The 17,233-nt window shown below is 36.5% G+C and overlaps 1 protein-coding gene across 18 annotated transcripts in view; it reads left to right on the top strand.

Annotated features, from left to right (window-relative positions):
* The window catches only part of PARD3 (par-3 family cell polarity regulator), a 561,862-nt gene that overhangs the window by 413,854 nt on the left and 130,775 nt on the right, over positions 1–17,233 (top strand). For 10 of the 18 annotated variants that reach the window (XM_043480531.1, XM_043480529.1, XM_043480527.1 and 7 more), the window contains one exon: positions 9,061–9,303. In XM_043480531.1, coding sequence (XP_043336466.1) covers positions 9,061–9,303 — 243 coding nt within the window. Of the gene's footprint in view, positions 1–9,060; positions 9,304–10,678; positions 10,745–17,233 lie in introns of all 18 variants that reach the window. The other 8 variants (XM_043480525.1, XM_043480524.1, XM_043480515.1 and 5 more) reach the window with 1 other exon arrangement.

Genomic DNA, 17,233 nt, shown 5'->3' with positions numbered 1-17,233 from the left:
GTGATTCATGTTTGGATATTTTTCATTCATCTTTCTTATACCCCTGAGGGTTATGTTTTTGTGTTTTTCTGGAATGGTGTGATTCTCTATTTCTAGCTTTGCAGTTTATAAAAGAAGTAAGTGGGGGAAAATATGCACTTTTAATCTATTTTACAAAATTGAGTCTATTCTTCCACTTCTTCTCCAATTAAAAAAAAAGTCATTCCACCTTTCTTGCTTTTCTGACTCTCTCTAATCCTCACCAGTTTAGACATCCCCAAACTTAATAAACTCACTATTTTTAGAACAGGACATGCAGTGTTCTCAGTGTTTGAGTATGGCATTTAAGTGTTCAGTAGTATAAACATCTACCTTAAAAGACTTTCTTATCCCTTAAGGAAGAGTATATACCAGGTAAATGTATGAACTCAGATATATCCACAGGCAAATATGTGATTTAGTTAGAGAATAATTTGATGGGTAGGAAGAAACATTGTACTTCTCCCTATCTTGATGCCAGCTTAGGGGAAGAGTGTCATTAATCCTGCACCATTTTTCATATTCTAAATGTTCCCTTTTTTGCAGTTTAAGATGAACTGCTCTGTTTCAATGCGGAATTCTATCAACGTTTTCCAAAATCCTTTATAATGCATAGTCAAATTTTTACAGCCAAACAATGGTTTTACATAATGGCTTCACTTGTATTATTAATTTGCCTAAGGCACAGTTCACCTCTCCACTTTGCTTTTAATCTGCATCTCTGTACCTCTAATGATGCAATACTTCTGGGAACTAGGTTGGTCCTAATGAATTTACAACGTACAAGAGGCCTAGAATAAAGAATCTTTTAGGGTCAGGGAACAAGTGAATGGTCCATTAAAAAAAATCAATTAGCCTCATAATTTAAGAAAACTGTTTGACTGCATGTTTCAATAACAGTTTTTACAAGTATGTTTTATTTAAACTCATGGATCCTGTAACTGAGCAGGGGAATATATGAGACTCATTGATTTGCATAAGTGGTTCTTGTTTAGTGTGTGTTATTTTGATAAAGCAATTCTGCTTTTGTAAAACCTCTTTCCTATTCTGTCTATTGGCATTGACATTGGTCCTTTTGAGAATGAAAACTGCAGCTTCTTTGGGAAGAACCTGACTGGAGGTAATAGAAAAAACTAAGTAAGCCACTGCCTGTATTCTCATGACAGCTTTTCCTTCACTGCGGATGGGCAGAGAAACATCTGTAATATTATTTACTACTGTAGCTATTTGAGTTCCAAAAATAATTTCGGCTGATTCTATCTAAAAATAGAAAACCTGATATTCCTTAGTTATTAGTTATGTCAGGTCCACATACCAAAATTTTTCTTTTGTCAGTACAAATCCACGATGCCTGAATATGACTCGATAGAATATTGAAAAATCGAAAGGACAATAAATATAGTTGAAAATGGTTTTTCCTACCATGTTAATATCTATTTAGATAGTGAAAGTAAGTTAGATTCTTCAGAGCAGGGGTCTGAGATGGAATTTGCCTTCATTCTTGCTCACTTCACTGCCTTTCCTTCCACTCGCTGCCGTCACTGGGTCTCAGATACATGCTGTCTACTTGGAGAAAAGAGGAGAAGGATCCTGGTGTGGGTCTGTCTTTGGGCTTCACCAGTTCTCTCTGAACCAAAGCCTCTGTGCCTAAGCTCTCCTCTTCAGAAGTAAAACAGCAAGGGTGAAGTTAGCTGATCCTGAGATGTGCTATTTTGATTTCCAGCTTTGATCGCTAAGCTTGGTACCGTACCTGTTCGGTGATGCTGTTGACCACATTTGGTAGCCCCTGTTAGCTCATTTGGGCTTCCTTGGTAGCTCAGCTGGTAAAGAATCTGCCTGCAATGCAGGAGACCCCAGTTCAATCCCTGGGTTGGGAAGATCCCCTGGAGGAGGGCATGGCAACCCACTCCAGTATTCTAGTCTGGAGAATCTGCATGGATGGAGGTGCCTGGCAGGCTACAGTCCATGGGGTTGCAAAGGGTCAGACACAACTGAGTGACTAAGTACATTTAGGGACTTCCCCCAGTAACTGCAATGCAGGAGATGCAAGAGACGCAGGTTCAATCCCTGGATCAGGAAGATTCCCTGGAGAAGGGCATGGCCACCCATTCCAGTATTCTGGCCTGGAGAATCCCATGCACAGAGAAGCCTGGTGGGCTACAGTCCATGTGGTCACAAAGAGTTGGACATGACTGAGCAACGGAGCATGCATGCATGCACATTAGCTCATTCCACCTCACAAAAGGATGGGGCTCTGATTCCCAAATAACACAGATTCAATTACATGGTCTCTGTAACTCTGGGCCCACTGAGCTTCAAGTATAAAGCACATCAATGGATTTTTCTGTTAACTCAGTGTCAGAAGTAATCTTTGGCTTTCTTTTTTTTTTTTTTTGGTGGGGAGGCTTTCTACTATATTCTTGCTCTGTTGATAGCTTCATTTATATTTTAATGGTATATAAATATTGTGGTGTGGGGTTTCCCAAATAGCATTCATCAGCAGAGAAAGGGCTCCACATGCAAATATGTTTGAGAAACACTTGGTTGAAAGCAGCTTATGCATATTTCTGTACTCTATTATTTCTCAACAGCCTAATTCTGTTCATGTACATTGTGAGTCACCAAAATGTTTGTGGGCATGTTCGTGCTAAGTTGCTTCAGTCATGTCCAAGTCTGTGTGACCCTATGGACTATAGCCCGCCAGGCTCCTCTGTCCATGGGATTCTCCAGGCAATACTGGAGTGGGTTGCCATGCCCTCCTCCAGGGAATCTTCCCGACCCAGGGGTTGAATCCACATCTCATACATCTCATCCATCAGCAGGTAGGTTCTTTACCACTAGCGCCACCTGGGAAAAGCCCACAGACTAGAGAATCATCATTTCCTAACTTATTTACTCATATTACCCTTCTTCACTACTTTTTCCCACAAAATACTAATATCTCTCAGAATTAAGAGTCATTTGGGAAATACTGATGACAAGTAAAGACCATTGGCTCCTAGTTTAGCCATGTCCAGCTCATTCATCTCGCTGGCTATAGAAATCAGAATTGAGTTTTGTTTTGTTTTTTTTTTCCTTATGATGACCACAATAAGTTTAGTGAACATTCATCATCTTATATAGATACAACATTCAAGAAATAAAAATTTCTGGCCTTTTTGCCTCCAGTTTCCAATCACTGGCATTTCTCTTTTCAGTTTTACCAACCGTTTCCAATATCTGCTTTGAGTAAGTTCTTGAAATTTTGATAGAAACATTTTTGTGGTCTTTCTTAGTTGATAAGATCCTTTTCAGAGATGGCATGTGTTTATTTGTTAGTTTTTGCAGGATTATCATTTAAAAAATATGTATCAGAATGTAGTAGTAAGGTTTCTTTAAAGTGCGTGAATAAGAATTAGTGAAATTACAGAAGGAATAAACTATATAGCAACAATAGGTGTATTCCCTGTGTATCTAAAAGAATAAACAATTTTCATTCCTTTTTGGCTTGAAACTTAGGATTCAGATTCCCTGAATTCTGACATCAGAACCCAGATATTCTGGATAATTTTTGCATGCAGGTCACATATTGTCATTCAAATACAACTCAATTTTTAAAGTTTATCCTTTTAATGGAAAAATATATTTTTCTATAATTTAGCAGGATTCTTCATATTTTCTCTGTCCCCTTAAATCCTTCAGAAAAGTCAGTTCTAATCAATGAGATTAGTTTATCAGACTTATTTTAAGAACTTATTGTGCAGGTGAACAAATTTTTAAAGAATCTATTAACTTCATGGAAGTCCAAAATAGACCAATACTTGGGTAAATTGAAACAGATTTTATTGGCAGTCTGTAACTGGAGTAGGAAAGTCAGTTTTATTTTTGATTAGAGCTTTCTTAGATTTGGCATTATAGCATCTCTTTGAGTTGGAAGTAATTGAAGGTGCTTTGACTTTTGTGAAAGCCGGAACATAATGTGAGTGAATGAGCAAGTATCTGTGAGAGAGAGTAGTGAGTGTGTGTGTGTTTTTGTTAGTCAAATATCATTCTAGTGTTTTATTAGTGTAAAAGAGAAATTTTTCTTGCTCACAATATATTAAATTAATAAAATGATGGTATAAAACTTTTATTCTTATTATAATTGTTCCTCTGTCAAGAATTTTTTACCTTTGTTAAGATGGAGAAAAGATTTAAACCTCCTAACATTAAAAAATCAGCATAAGACATTATAATCAATTGTGAAAGTTGATGGCCACAGAGCTTTGGGAGGGGGAGAGGCTGGTGGGGCTGGAGTTAATAAGGAACACTATACAGAGATGATAATTGGGGTCTAGATCTAGTTCTCAAGAACTCAGCATTTAGCAAAGTGAGTAATTCTATACCCATGCTTAGAAAAAGGGCTGCTGAGAGTGTACATTCTTGTAACTGTGTAGATTCTGGAAAAATTGTGGTTGTGTTAGTGGATAGTATTGTCTCTGTGAATGCTTTTCTTTCATCTTTTTTCAGCTTTTAATCATTTTATATTATAAATATAGTAGTTTTGAGGGGTGAAGTTTGACTCTCCCATCCCTAACCTACTATAACCACTGCAGTTTTCAACAGCTGCCTTCTTCCCTTGAATTGGAAATATATCTTTAAAACAATTGTTCCTATTCAAGAATTTTTTTTAAAGAACCCATTCAGAACATGGAAGGCTTTTCCAGTCAACTTTTGCCCCAATACTGTAGACATATTAAAATCCTACTTAAAATGACAACTCTTCATATTTAGTGGGATATTTTCCTTCTTTTGGGAATTCAGCATAGATACTTCATTGGCAACTTATGTCTAGGTAGATGGCAGTTGTTTGATTTGCCCAGCAGGGTAAGGTGAAGATTAAGTATTTCTGATGTCTGCCATTTACTCAGCTGTTTTGAGGGGCAAGTCAGGATTCAGTCAGTTGACCACAAACCTCTCTTTGGTCAAACTGTTTTTTTCAGTTGCCTTGTTGCTTACGTTTCATTCTGCCATGAAAGTAGGATTTTATTTGATGAATTTCTCTAATACTGATTTTTAGAGAGGAAATATTGTTGGGAAAAGATCCAGGAACTTTGTTCCCAGAATCAGGCTGCCATGTGATAGTACAATAACTTGGGGGACAAAATGTTACCCAAAAGAGTTGATTTCAAGCTCTTGAACATTGTTTTGAAGATAGTTTACACTTATCTAATATGTAGCAATCTAAAATTTATTTTAATTTGTATGTTAAAGTAATATTAGTATATCCTATCTTTTGTAGATGTTAAAAGTGATTTTTTTTTTTAAATTAAAAACATTAAAGGTCAATTTCTGCTTCTTGGAGGTTTTAAAAACTTATTATTCAGAACATTCCATGTATTGAGCCTTCATAATGTTGGAGGTAGAAGTATTTTGAATACAGTAGAGTAATTTAAGGAACCATTGATTTTTCTGTCTTGAGAAGTTGGTTCCTTAATAGTAGTGCTTCTTAAGCCTTGTGTCTTTTCTGGATATGTAAGGACTATACTTCATAGTCATAAAAAAGTTATTTTCGTTTTACTCTCCTGCAATTAGTGTTAAAAGCCATTTATTGTAAAAGCAAAAATTCTAATGAATAGAAATGTTACAAGAACAGAAGTCTTGTGTGTTTTATCTTCATCATGCATCATCCATTTTAATTAGAGAAAAGGGTGGTGAACACAGTGACAAGAGTCTGGAATGAAAATCATTAATTGATGTCAAGCTGAAGAGAGACTGTTAGCATGAATTTAGTGACAGCAGGAAAGAAATTAACCTTATTACTTTATTTAGTATATTGCATTATTTTGTGTATTATTTTCTATGCAGGTTCAAGGCAATTTCATTATCATAATGGAAAATACTTTTTTTTTCCAACAAAAAAGAAAGTTGTGAATATTTATGTTTGAACATACCAAATTGAAATGATAAATTCTTTATTAACATTTTTAAAGGTCTTAATAAAAAGTTTTAGTAGTTGTTTTCACATTTTTTCCTTAACATTCAGAGAATTGGGAAATAGTGCGTGAATATGTTGCCCATCCATGTCAGAACAGCTGTCTGCCATCATTTAAACCTCAGAATGGTTCTCTTGTTTATGGCTCAGGACGACTTTCTGGGCTGCTTAAATCAATAGACATTTATTTCTTTGGCTAAGTTTTCTGCTCATCAGTTACTTTTGTCATTGCTGAGATTTGGCCCGAGATAAATTAGATGGATACTGCTAAACAACAACCCGACTGTTCAGAAAAACGGATGAGTCTTACATCCTAGAGATAATTTGTGACCTTAGGGTCACCGTAAAACAGCAGAGGGGGTGTCCTTTTATAGCACTGACCATCTGGAGCTGTTAAGGGCTACACTGCAAGACACCCTCTTTTTGAAAAGTTTCCTTAAACTATGTGATTTTCCTTAAACAAACCATTTTCTCTCCTGAACCAAAAAATTTTTTTTTCTGAAATGAGAAAAACATGACAATGAAAATAAGCATGAAAATATATGAGATGAATATGTAACTTTTGGTTGTGTTGCGGTCTCTTTTCTCACTTTATAACAAGCAAGACATTCAAATGTAAAAGAATAAAATAAAATCACTGTGTGACTTTTCTTGGCCGAATTGTCACTAAAGTGCACCAAAATCACACTGCATTCCTCGTCCTAAAGCTCCACTTTTAGTGCCATTGGTGCAGCAAGCTTTGTTAGCATCTATTTCTAGGATGAACATTAAAATGCACATTGGTTCAGGGTAATAACGAGATTTGTCAGTTCTTTGAGTCCTATCCCACTGTTGGTGGCCACAGGTAAACTGTAGTTTTACATTTAAATTTGTGATCCATTTTTAGTTAATTTTTGTATCGGGGATGAAGTTTAAATTCAATGTGGGTTTTGCTCTGTTTGGTTTTGTTTTTGTTTTTGCCTACAGTTGTCTAATTGCTCCAGCACTATTTGTTGAAAAGACTTATTTCATTGAATTGCTTTTGTACAATTATGAGAAATCGATTGGCCATACTTGTAAGCTTTTTCTGAGTTTTTTATCCTGTTCAACTGATCTAAGTGTCTCTCCCGCCATAGAAAACACACCATCAAGTATGATTCCTCCCACTTTTTTTGTTCTTACCCCAATTGTTTAGCTAGTTTATCCTTTGCCTTTTCATATAAATTTAAAAATAATCTTGTTTGTATCTGCTAGAGTCTTGCTGGAGTTTTATAGGAATTACATTAAGCTGTTTATCAACTTGGGGAGAACTGACTTTACTTTGTTGAGTCTTTCATTCATGAAAATCATATGTCTCTCCAGTTTTTAGATCTTCCTGATTTCTTTCATCGTCATTGTATAACTTTCAGCATATAAGTCCTGTATATGTTGTGTTAGGTTTACACCTATGTATTTTATACATATCTATAAACAAACCTTTCTAATCAGTGTATTTCATTCTTTTAGTGGTTGTAAATGACATTGTAGTTTAATTTTGGCATCTGTGTTCACTGCCAACATATAGAAATACAATGGATTTTTGCTTATTAATATTGTATTACTATTCTGTTACCTTACTGAACTTTCCTTTTAGTTATAGGAGATTTTTTGTAGATTCCTTGGGATTTTTTACAAAGACCATCATGTTGTCTACAAATAAGAATGGTTTTATTTCTTCCTTTCCAATCTGTATGCCAGTTATTTCCTTTCCTAAGCTGACTTCATTGTCTAGAATTTCACTATGTTGAATTATGGTGTTGGGAGCAGATATCCTTTCCTTTTTCCTGATCTTAAGAGAAAGCAGTCAGTCTTTCTCCATTATGTTATCAATGGGTTTTTTATAGATGCTTTTTATCAAGTTTAGGAAGTTAGTTCTGCTCTATTTAGTTTTTTGAGGAATTCTCTCATGATGACTACTGAATTTTGTCAGATGCATTTTCTGCATCAGTTGATATAATCTTGTAATTTTTCTTCTTTATCTTGTAATATGATGTTTTGCATTGTTTGATGTTTAAAATATTGAACCAGCCTTGCATTCAGGCAATAAACATCACTTTGTCATGGTATATAATTCTTTTTCTATATTACCAAATTCTATTTGCTAATATTTTGGTAAGGAATTTGGTTTCTATATTCATGAGATACTGACCTGTAGTTTTCTCTTTTATTAATGGGCTATGTTCATCAGATTTTTTATCTTTTCTGTATTCTTTTAAATACATTTAAGTATCATTTATTCTAGCAGTGGTCTACTTTGAATATAAAAAAGTAAATAACCTTGCAATAAAATGTTAAACACAGCCCAAAGTATTGCTTTTATAAATAAGACTTCACTTTTAAGTAAACATTTAAATTCATAAGTATGTAATAGAAATATTTTTTCCCATTAAAAGTTTTCAAAATTCTATCAAGGGTTGTTGAATTATCTTCAGCTAACTAAGACCAACTTAGCACAATATCAATAGATTGATTTCAGAATTTGGTTGAGTACATGCCTTCTTGTCCTTAATCTCGGGATTTTGCCAGCTCTGTATACATCACAAAAAATAAAAGTCAGTATCATTAAACTGAGATCTTTCGCCACTAATAAAGAATAATAGTGTGGATTCATACTTAAGCTTCAGAGTATGTTGAATGTGTATGGTATCGCTATAATGAGAAGATTGTACATGTATATCCATACATAAATGTATGCAAATACAGTATATGTGTGTATAACTTTTTAAAAAGTGACTTTTTGCCTCAAAAAGTTTCATGAATAAAATGCAAGTGGATGCCTAAAACTATTCCTAGTGGGTTTTTAGAGTTAGTTAATAAGTGATAATTTAAAATAAGATGTAAATTATGAGTATGTCTTATTGACATGAACAAAGCTATCTGAAATTATAATTTTTGAGAATCCATTACATTACCTTGATAATCTAAAATGAATATAACATTGTTTATCCTATCTAGCTTCTTAGAACTGCATGAAAGAATATGTATTTTGCAATGTATTTTGATGAATGTTCTATATCCAGTTCTTAGGAAAGGCATAGTTTTTCCTGCTCCAACTTATTTTAATTTTACAGGATTCAAGCCAAAACTCGAGAATTTAGGGAGCGACAGGCTCGGGAACGTGACTATGCTGAAATCCAAGATTTTCATCGGACATTTGGCTGTGATGATGAGCTGTTGTACGGGGGAATTTCTTCCTATGAAGGTTCCATGGCTCTCAGCACCAGACCTCAGAGCCCAAGAGAAGGGCATATGATGGATGCTTTGTATGCCCAAGTGAAGAAGCCGCGGAATTCCAAACCTTTACCTGCAGACAGGTAGGCTCCAGAAGCAATCAGAGTATTGCTTCCAAATTAGCTATTATATAGTTTGTGACAAGGAAGTAGATTGTTCATCAATTCTCAAGCAAGAACTGCCTTTTATTAACAGCCTTTAAAAAGCTGTTGTGTCTAAGAGCATCGAGTTTACACAAATCAAAGTCTAATGGAAGGAACAGTAGAGATTTTGATAGCTTGTCTCATGATCCCAGAGTATTTCATCTTGTTCTTAAAATGGTTTCAGATGGGAGACCTGTAGTTTAAAACTCAGATAAGAAAAAGTTGAAATTGTGGTTCTTCAATTTAAGGCTTTTTTTTTTATTGTGAGGTGAGCCTCTATTTATGATAGTTAAATAGATGAGCAATAACACGATTTAATTATGGTTTATTTGGGCCTTTTTTTTTTTTTGTAACATGATTTTCATGTCATGAAAGAATTAGTGAATGAGATATATAGTATAGCCAGTCTTCAAACTGCTTGTTAACAAACCACAGGTCTGATTATGTACATTGGTATAGCACAAAGAAGTGCAATGCTGACCCTATGTTGATGGTTATATATTTATTTCAAATTTTATCTGAAACAATTTAGAAACATCTTTTTCCATCCCTCCATTTATATATTCAGGCACCATGTAAAATTTAGTTCATGAAGAAAATAGTACTCATTTCTTTTTATTTGAAACACTTGCATGCTATTGTCATAATTAATACACTCACTCCATCCCATCTTATAATAGTGTCTTATAATCATTGCTCAACAGTGGAGCTATGCTTTGAACATTAAAAGTAGGAAGGTTTCCCTTCAAACCAGTGGTTCTTTAGCATGCATCAGATACCTGGAGGGCTTCTTAAAACACAGATGGATTAACCCTTTTCCAGAATCAAAATTCTGGAGAAATCACAGAAATTTAAATTTTGTGTTTTGTAATTATTTTTTTCAGAGATAAGCTGTCCATTGAACAATGATATTGCTAATCCAAAAAGTTGGTAATTATGGTACCTGTGAAGTATTTCTTCATCAACCTATACCTGAATATGAATTTGGCTTGGAAATAATGGCTTCACCCCCATTGCCTTTTTCTGTCAGAATGAAAGCTGTTAAAAAGTGTTTCTCAGACTAGAGTAGTGTAGAGACTCTTCAAAAAACAATCTCTTGATACTGCCGTATAGAATTAAATTGTTTTGATTATAATGTTATTTAAATATGTATAAAAATAAAATAGGGCTGAACTCCTTCTGTTTATAGCCATTATATAACTATAAAACCAAACATCTTTACAAATTAAATACAAACAAAACAGCAAAACCATTACATGCAAATGAACAACATTACTTTAATGTGGCCAATAATGTTTTTTTTTTTTAAATCTAGTCTCGCACAAATCATGAACATGGTGGTGGATGCTCCATGGCAGATTCATTTCAGTTTGCCTCACAAGTAAGGGCTGACTCAGTTCAGCCATCTCTCTTCTCAGTTAGATTCTGTGGTTCTTTTGCATGTCTGTAGCCAGCGATCTTTGACCTGTGCACCCTATCGACGTATCCTAAGGCGTGAAGTCCAACCTGTTTCTCTATCATTAACTCAAGACATCACTGAAAGTAGCACTTCTTGATGCCTCTGTATGTATAAACTTAAATTCAGACAGGGAAATGACATACAAGATGACCTAGAATATGGTTCTATTAAACTTTCTAAAAAGTTAAATAATGGAAACATAAAACTTGAGACTCCTCAGAGAGAGTTTATACCCAGTAAAGAATCTCCCATCAACTAACTAAATTTCACCCAAGTTTGCTGTTGGTGTCAGATGAACTTTACTATTCAAATTTTTGGATTTCATGGGAGTATCGCCAGTCCATTGACAGTGTGAAGTGTAGCCTGAATCTGTTCTGGTGTTTTTATTATTCAGTAAGAAAGCCGTATTCTGAATTTCACTGCTTATTATTTTGATTGATCTGATGGAAATGTGGATCTGGTAGCCCCACATGGAAATAACCAGGGATCATTTATTAAGTGCTGTGAAGTTGTTGTCAGAATGGGACACTTCCTCCATTTCCACGTATTATTTATAAAATATTTTTTCTAGAATAGCTTCATACTCTGTCCGGCAATATGTCCATGCCTGTTTAATTGACTTAACATGTGTACTATTGTCTGACCGTACCCTTTGGCCATAGCGTCATTGTTATTACCATTTATTAATGCTCTTAATAACATTCTGTGTTTCATATTGGGTGGATGCCAGAGAAGCCAGACCTATTCTTCTATTTTCTATGAATAACAAAGCTCAAACTCACAAAAGTTTTGGTGTATTTAACTTTTATCCTGCTTGTAACCAGATTCTATTGTCAATGATTCCTAATCCTATATCTCTTTGGTGGAGTGTATATCCTATTTGATTGCTGTGTCTTCAGAGTGTGATGCAGCTGATCAAATCAGAACTCTAATATCAGTTTGTTTAGTAAGGTCTATTTACAGTAAAGCTGTAAAATAATATATAATTTCCATATTGGGTACGACTTTATCTGGGCATTCATAAATGCCCATTGTTTACCTATGACCGAATCATTATTTTATTCAAAATGTCAGCCTGCAGGTGTGTTATTCATAAACTTTATTCAGTGTTTCTTGACACTCAGCAAAAAGTTTCTTTTTGTAAATTATACAATTTAAATCCAAAAGTTTTGTGTGCTTCGAATTCTTTAAAAATATATATATATTGATGGAATGACAGTCAGTAATGTTTTTTATTTATTTGAGGGCACCAACAATTCATATTTTTATAGTAAGATCCCAGAATCTGTAGTCAAAAACTCCACAGAAAGACAGTTCTAATGGACATTTGCTAACTGTCACCATGCAATCATTTGCCACCAAGAGAGCACTGTCCTCAAATATAATTGAAATAAAATAGTTACTGTGCTGCTATAAATCTAAATAGCAGGAAAATAGTAGGCTAGACTCCCCCAGCTTGCTGAGGACACCTTAATGGAAACATAAATACCATAATCACAAGCTTTTTGCATGCATTTTACGACTAAAGAGAAAATGCCGATTTTAAAAGAAAAGACCTCTGTGAACTTGTTTTCTCCCCCATTAAAAACTGGAATCCAGTTGTGTCAAAAGGAAGTCTGCCAAACATAGAGCAAACTGATTTTCTTAGCTATGGGCCATTATTAAACATGTGCTCTTTTTAAAAGGTTGGGTCATATAACAAAGTTGTATTTGCTATTCAAAAAGTCAAAGACCATTTTATTTACTTACATTTACTTAGTATTTTTTTTAATCTCTGCTTTCCTTGAGATGTGAGGAAGATATTTCAAATGGAGTCCGTCTCATTGTAACGTGTGTTTTCCAAGTTGATGCCCTTGCTGGTGAATGAGCTCTACGCTGACCCCATCTCAGTGTTCCTACTCCCTATCTCTGACCTTGGCCAGCTCCATCTACCTCCTCCATCTGCTTGGACCACCTCTCTCTCCCTGCTTCCTGAGGATCCACTTTTCTTCTTCCTGGCCAGCCCTGTGAACACTATTCTAGATCCCAGTCTTACCCCTGCAAGGAGCCTGCTCCTTGGTCCCCCTTTTTGTCCCTTCTTAGCCTGTGTGTCTCTGCTGCCACTTCCTCATAGCTGGTGAGCTTGCTGATGTCTTGATCATGTTGCTTAAAAAAAAAAAAAATCCTTTTTACCCTCTGGCTTTTCTCTGCCCTATTTTCCCTCTTCACTTCTAATCCAGACTTCAAAGATTAATCTAGGATTGATAGAGACTGCTGTTTCTTCTTTCCTGCATCTTGTTCTCTCCATGTGGTAGGCAGAATAATGGCCCCTGCAAAGATGCCCCACCCTAGTCCCTGGAACCTGTAAATAGGCTCCTTCATGCATCCAAAAGGATGCTGCAGATATGATTGCGTTGTCTTAAAGTGGGGATGTTTCCCTGGATTCTCCACTGGGCCCAGTGGATCATAGGTGAAGGAGGCCAGAGAATCAAGGTCAGAGAGGGACTTGAAGATGCAGACTGCTGCCATAAAGGCAGGAAGGAGCCATGAGCCCAGGAGGGCAGTGGATTCTAGAAGCTGCTAAAAGCCAGGAAGCAGGTACTCCTTGAAAGACTCCAGAGGAACCAGCTCTGTTAACCCCTTGGTGTAAAGTCCAGCAAAACTCATTTCAGACTTCTGACCTCCAGCCCTCAAATGTGATAAACTGGAGTTATCTTAAGGCGGTAGGTTTGTGGGCATTGGGTTACCGCAGCCATGGTGTGTCAGCTTCCCAGTCCTGGACTCCTGGTTCAGCGAACGCTTCTGTTCTTTCCCTCTGGGTCACTCTGGCCTCCCTGCAGCTCTGTTCTTTTAGTTTTTATGTCCAGTACTGCTATCTCTTGCTTCGTTTCTGACTCTTCTTTCACTGTCTCTTTAGAGATTCTCTTTTCTTTGTCTCCTAATTTGGGATTGCCTGAGGAAAAAAACTCTGACCACTGATAATTCCTATGTGTTCCTTTTGGTTATAGCTTTAACTGCTCTGAAGCACTGGTGGTGCGTGTTCTGCACTAACTCAGTCCTCTATAAACCCTCGATTCTTGGAGCTAACTACCACATGTGCTTTCTGTGTCTCCCAGGCACCTACACCCCATCCAAAACCAAGTTCATTGTTTCGCGGGCCAGACCTCCTCTACTATCGTCAGCCTAGTCTCAGAGAATGCTGTCAGCACCCACACATTGACTCTAGACACCGTTTTCTTCTGCAGCCAGCCTCCCTCACCAGGCATCAGTCAGAGACCAAGGCCTACCCATTTTACACTCCGAGTAATTCCAAACTCCTTCTCTCCTGTTCTTACACACGGATGTCGGCAGTCATCTCGTAGCTCTTCTCCCAGCCTCCAGCCTTGTTCTCTTCAAATTCCCACAATACCTGGAGTTCTCTATCTAAAATTAAAATCTGACACTTCATTCTCTTGCTTAAATTTGTTCTTCAGCTGCTCATTGTCTCCAAGATGCAGTCCGAGCCCTCAGCACAATGTCTGTGGGCCCCGGAATCTCTCGTTTTAGCTTCATCCTTAATTATGTCATATTGGCTCACATCATACTTTTCCTAATAGAGGATCAGCCTCAAAGTATAAATCCAACTTCTTCTAATTCATGGATGAATTAAGTGGCTCTTTGGTGTTATATGTTCTGCAGATGTTACATTTTGGTGAGTAAAAACAAGCCATCACCATTCATTAAGCTATTCTAATATAGTTAGAGATGCAGCAATTAAATTAAAGGCTGAGGTGACATAAACAACCCAACAAATGAAATCTTGAAAGTAATGAAGCCATAAATAAGGTCATGGCTAATTTTAAAGACTTCTTGTTTAATTCTTTTTGTTGATTAACATTGCCTGAAACCATAATTTGTTTGGAGAACTAATGTGTAATGGGGGTTGTTTATTTATATATTTATTTTAGCCTTAGAGAAAGTTTGAATATTCTGCAGAAATATGAGGATAAATGGAAACTATTTTAGACCTTGGTACTTATTTGGCAAACAGTCCTCCAGCAGAGTGTGTTCGTTTTGTTTTAATGTCTTTCCTTTTGCAAGGCACTGAACTTTGGGATCTTTGATGATGAGCTGGCCACATTTTTGGAAATTCCCTTTAGCTGCTTGGTATTTCATTTGATTTTAGCCTTCACACAGGAACTCTAAAATCCTGCTTTACATGCAACTCATCATAACAACTCTTCTTTTTATTTTGACCCAACCACCTGGTTCTTCTGTCCTTTAGACAGTCCAAACCTGTGGATTCAAGTACCAATCTTATTGGTATTTAGTGGTTTTAGGTTGGTGATTCCTTCCTTCTTGCTTCTGCACCAAGATGGAATATCAATCAGTTCTTAATATAAATTCATGAGGATTTCTGTGGAGCCCTATTGTGAGATGCATTTTCAACTTCTTGGGAGACTTATCAAGATCTGAATTCAAAATCCATTTTTAAATTAACTTCTCAGATATTCTAGAGCTTTTCCTTGGACACTTCCAGCCCTCACCGTGGATAACTGTTTGATTATTCTCTATTCGATGCTTTTTCCTTTCTACTTCCTTTAGTGCCCCACTGGTTGATTTTGTGTAACCTAAGTAGTTGATTAGTAATGTGTTTGTTTTCTTTTCCAATCCTTAGTCCTTAGATTCTTCCACTAAAATAGATGTGGAGATAGGAGTGTGAAAATTACAAACCTTCTGTATTGTCACAGAACAGAAAATGATTAGATAATTCATATATTCTGTGGCTCTGTAGTAATTACTTAATATACACTTAAAATTGCATAAAAGGGGCTAAATAAATCTTTGTAGAATGAATGAATAAATATTATTATATACATTTCTATGAAACTCAAAAAATATTTTTAAAACAATTTTCTTACTTTATACCTTTCATAATTAGTTCTAGCGAATAAACTACACAGGGTTATATTGCTGAATCCTTAGAAATACAGAGTTTTCAAAATATTTGTCTTTGAAATTAAATACCTTGGGGCCAGATAAGCATCTCCAGGGTGGTTCCCTTGGGTAGGATGGTGGAGTGGGTGGGTGGCTCCTTCAGCTTAGCTTTTTTCTGATGACACTTAGAATTCTTAAAGAAGGTTGGGAGCAGAGATGGGCAGGATGCAGAAGGAACTGGGGCTTACTGGAGAACATGGGGTATCCGTGGAACAAGTCACAGACAGCATGACTCCCAGGAGTTCCGTGGAGCTGCCGGCTGTTGTGGACTCGGACAAGGACAGTGAATTCTGGCAGCCCGTATCTGAGGCATGAGGGTTTTCTCTAAATTTCAGAGTCTCCATGTGTCCTATGAAGGAAAGGAAGACCTAGGAATGACTTTGATTCTATAAAATTCTAATTCTGATGCAGGAGAGTTCCAATTTCAGTTTTGGTTTTACATGCTGTGTTGGTGTAGCTTAAAAAAAAATCACCTGCTTTGTGACAGAAACTAAAGCTGAGGGTAAATACTTAATTCAAATTATTCTCTTATCCTTCTCTTTCTTTCTTTCCTTTCATGTGGCTATTCAAGCTTTGCGAAGCAGTCAAGGGCTTAAACTCTTTGAACAAGCCCTGGATTCTGGTATGGTTCTTCTCCTAGCCTCTGTCCCTCCCCCTCCCCAACACTTATTTGGCAGCTACAATGTACAAGGATGTGGGAGGGGTCTGGATACAGAAATAAATAAGAGATTCCCCTCCCCGTTTCCTCTCAACTTGGTGCCATGTGGCAGACCATGCCCTGTTATACACAGAGTGGTATGAATAGTATCAGTATACTGAATAGTAGGGAGGGGAAGGCAGGTTGGGTGACACCAAACTGGTTGCCATTCCAAGTGGATTCTGGGGCCTTGCTGGAGTTTCAGGCCTGTGGAGGAATTATGCAGTTTTTGGCCTAAAAAACAAATTATGCAGTTTTCTGCCTAAAAAAAAAACAAGTTGTTTTTGCATGCGCATGATATTGGAGAATTCTCTGTTTTTTTAAAAGCATCTTTTGTGTGTGAAACTTTTAGTTTCCTTGACTTTTAATTTTGATGCTACAGTTGATGCCTGTGGCTTTTTACATTCTATACGGATGCTCAAATGTGCCTGGCTGAGGACATTTGATTGATTTTTGTAATTAAGAAGCAACTTTACCTGCAGAAATTTGGTACAGGACTTAAGCTTGAATAGTCACAGGTTCATTTCTAAACCAAGGGACTAGGGGACAAGGGTTACGATCTTTGAGACACAAACGAAGACGGTGAGGGCCTGGGGCTGTGGTCAGACCCTCCCGCAGCCTGTGACGTGACGTGTAGACAAGCTCACCTTTGGAGACACTGTTTGGCTTCCCTCTGGAGGTGTGGTTGGAATTTTTTCAAGAGCATTTTCAATAGCTCTGTGATATATTTAAATGAAAATGACCACTTAATTGCATAA

Source organism: Cervus canadensis, chromosome 10, assembly GCF_019320065.1.
Source record: "Cervus canadensis isolate Bull #8, Minnesota chromosome 10, ASM1932006v1, whole genome shotgun sequence".
Classification (NCBI taxonomy): Eukaryota; Metazoa; Chordata; class Mammalia; order Artiodactyla; family Cervidae; genus Cervus; species Cervus canadensis.
The sequence above is the reverse complement of the archived record's forward strand: the minus strand, read 5'-3'. Positions and strand labels throughout refer to the sequence as shown.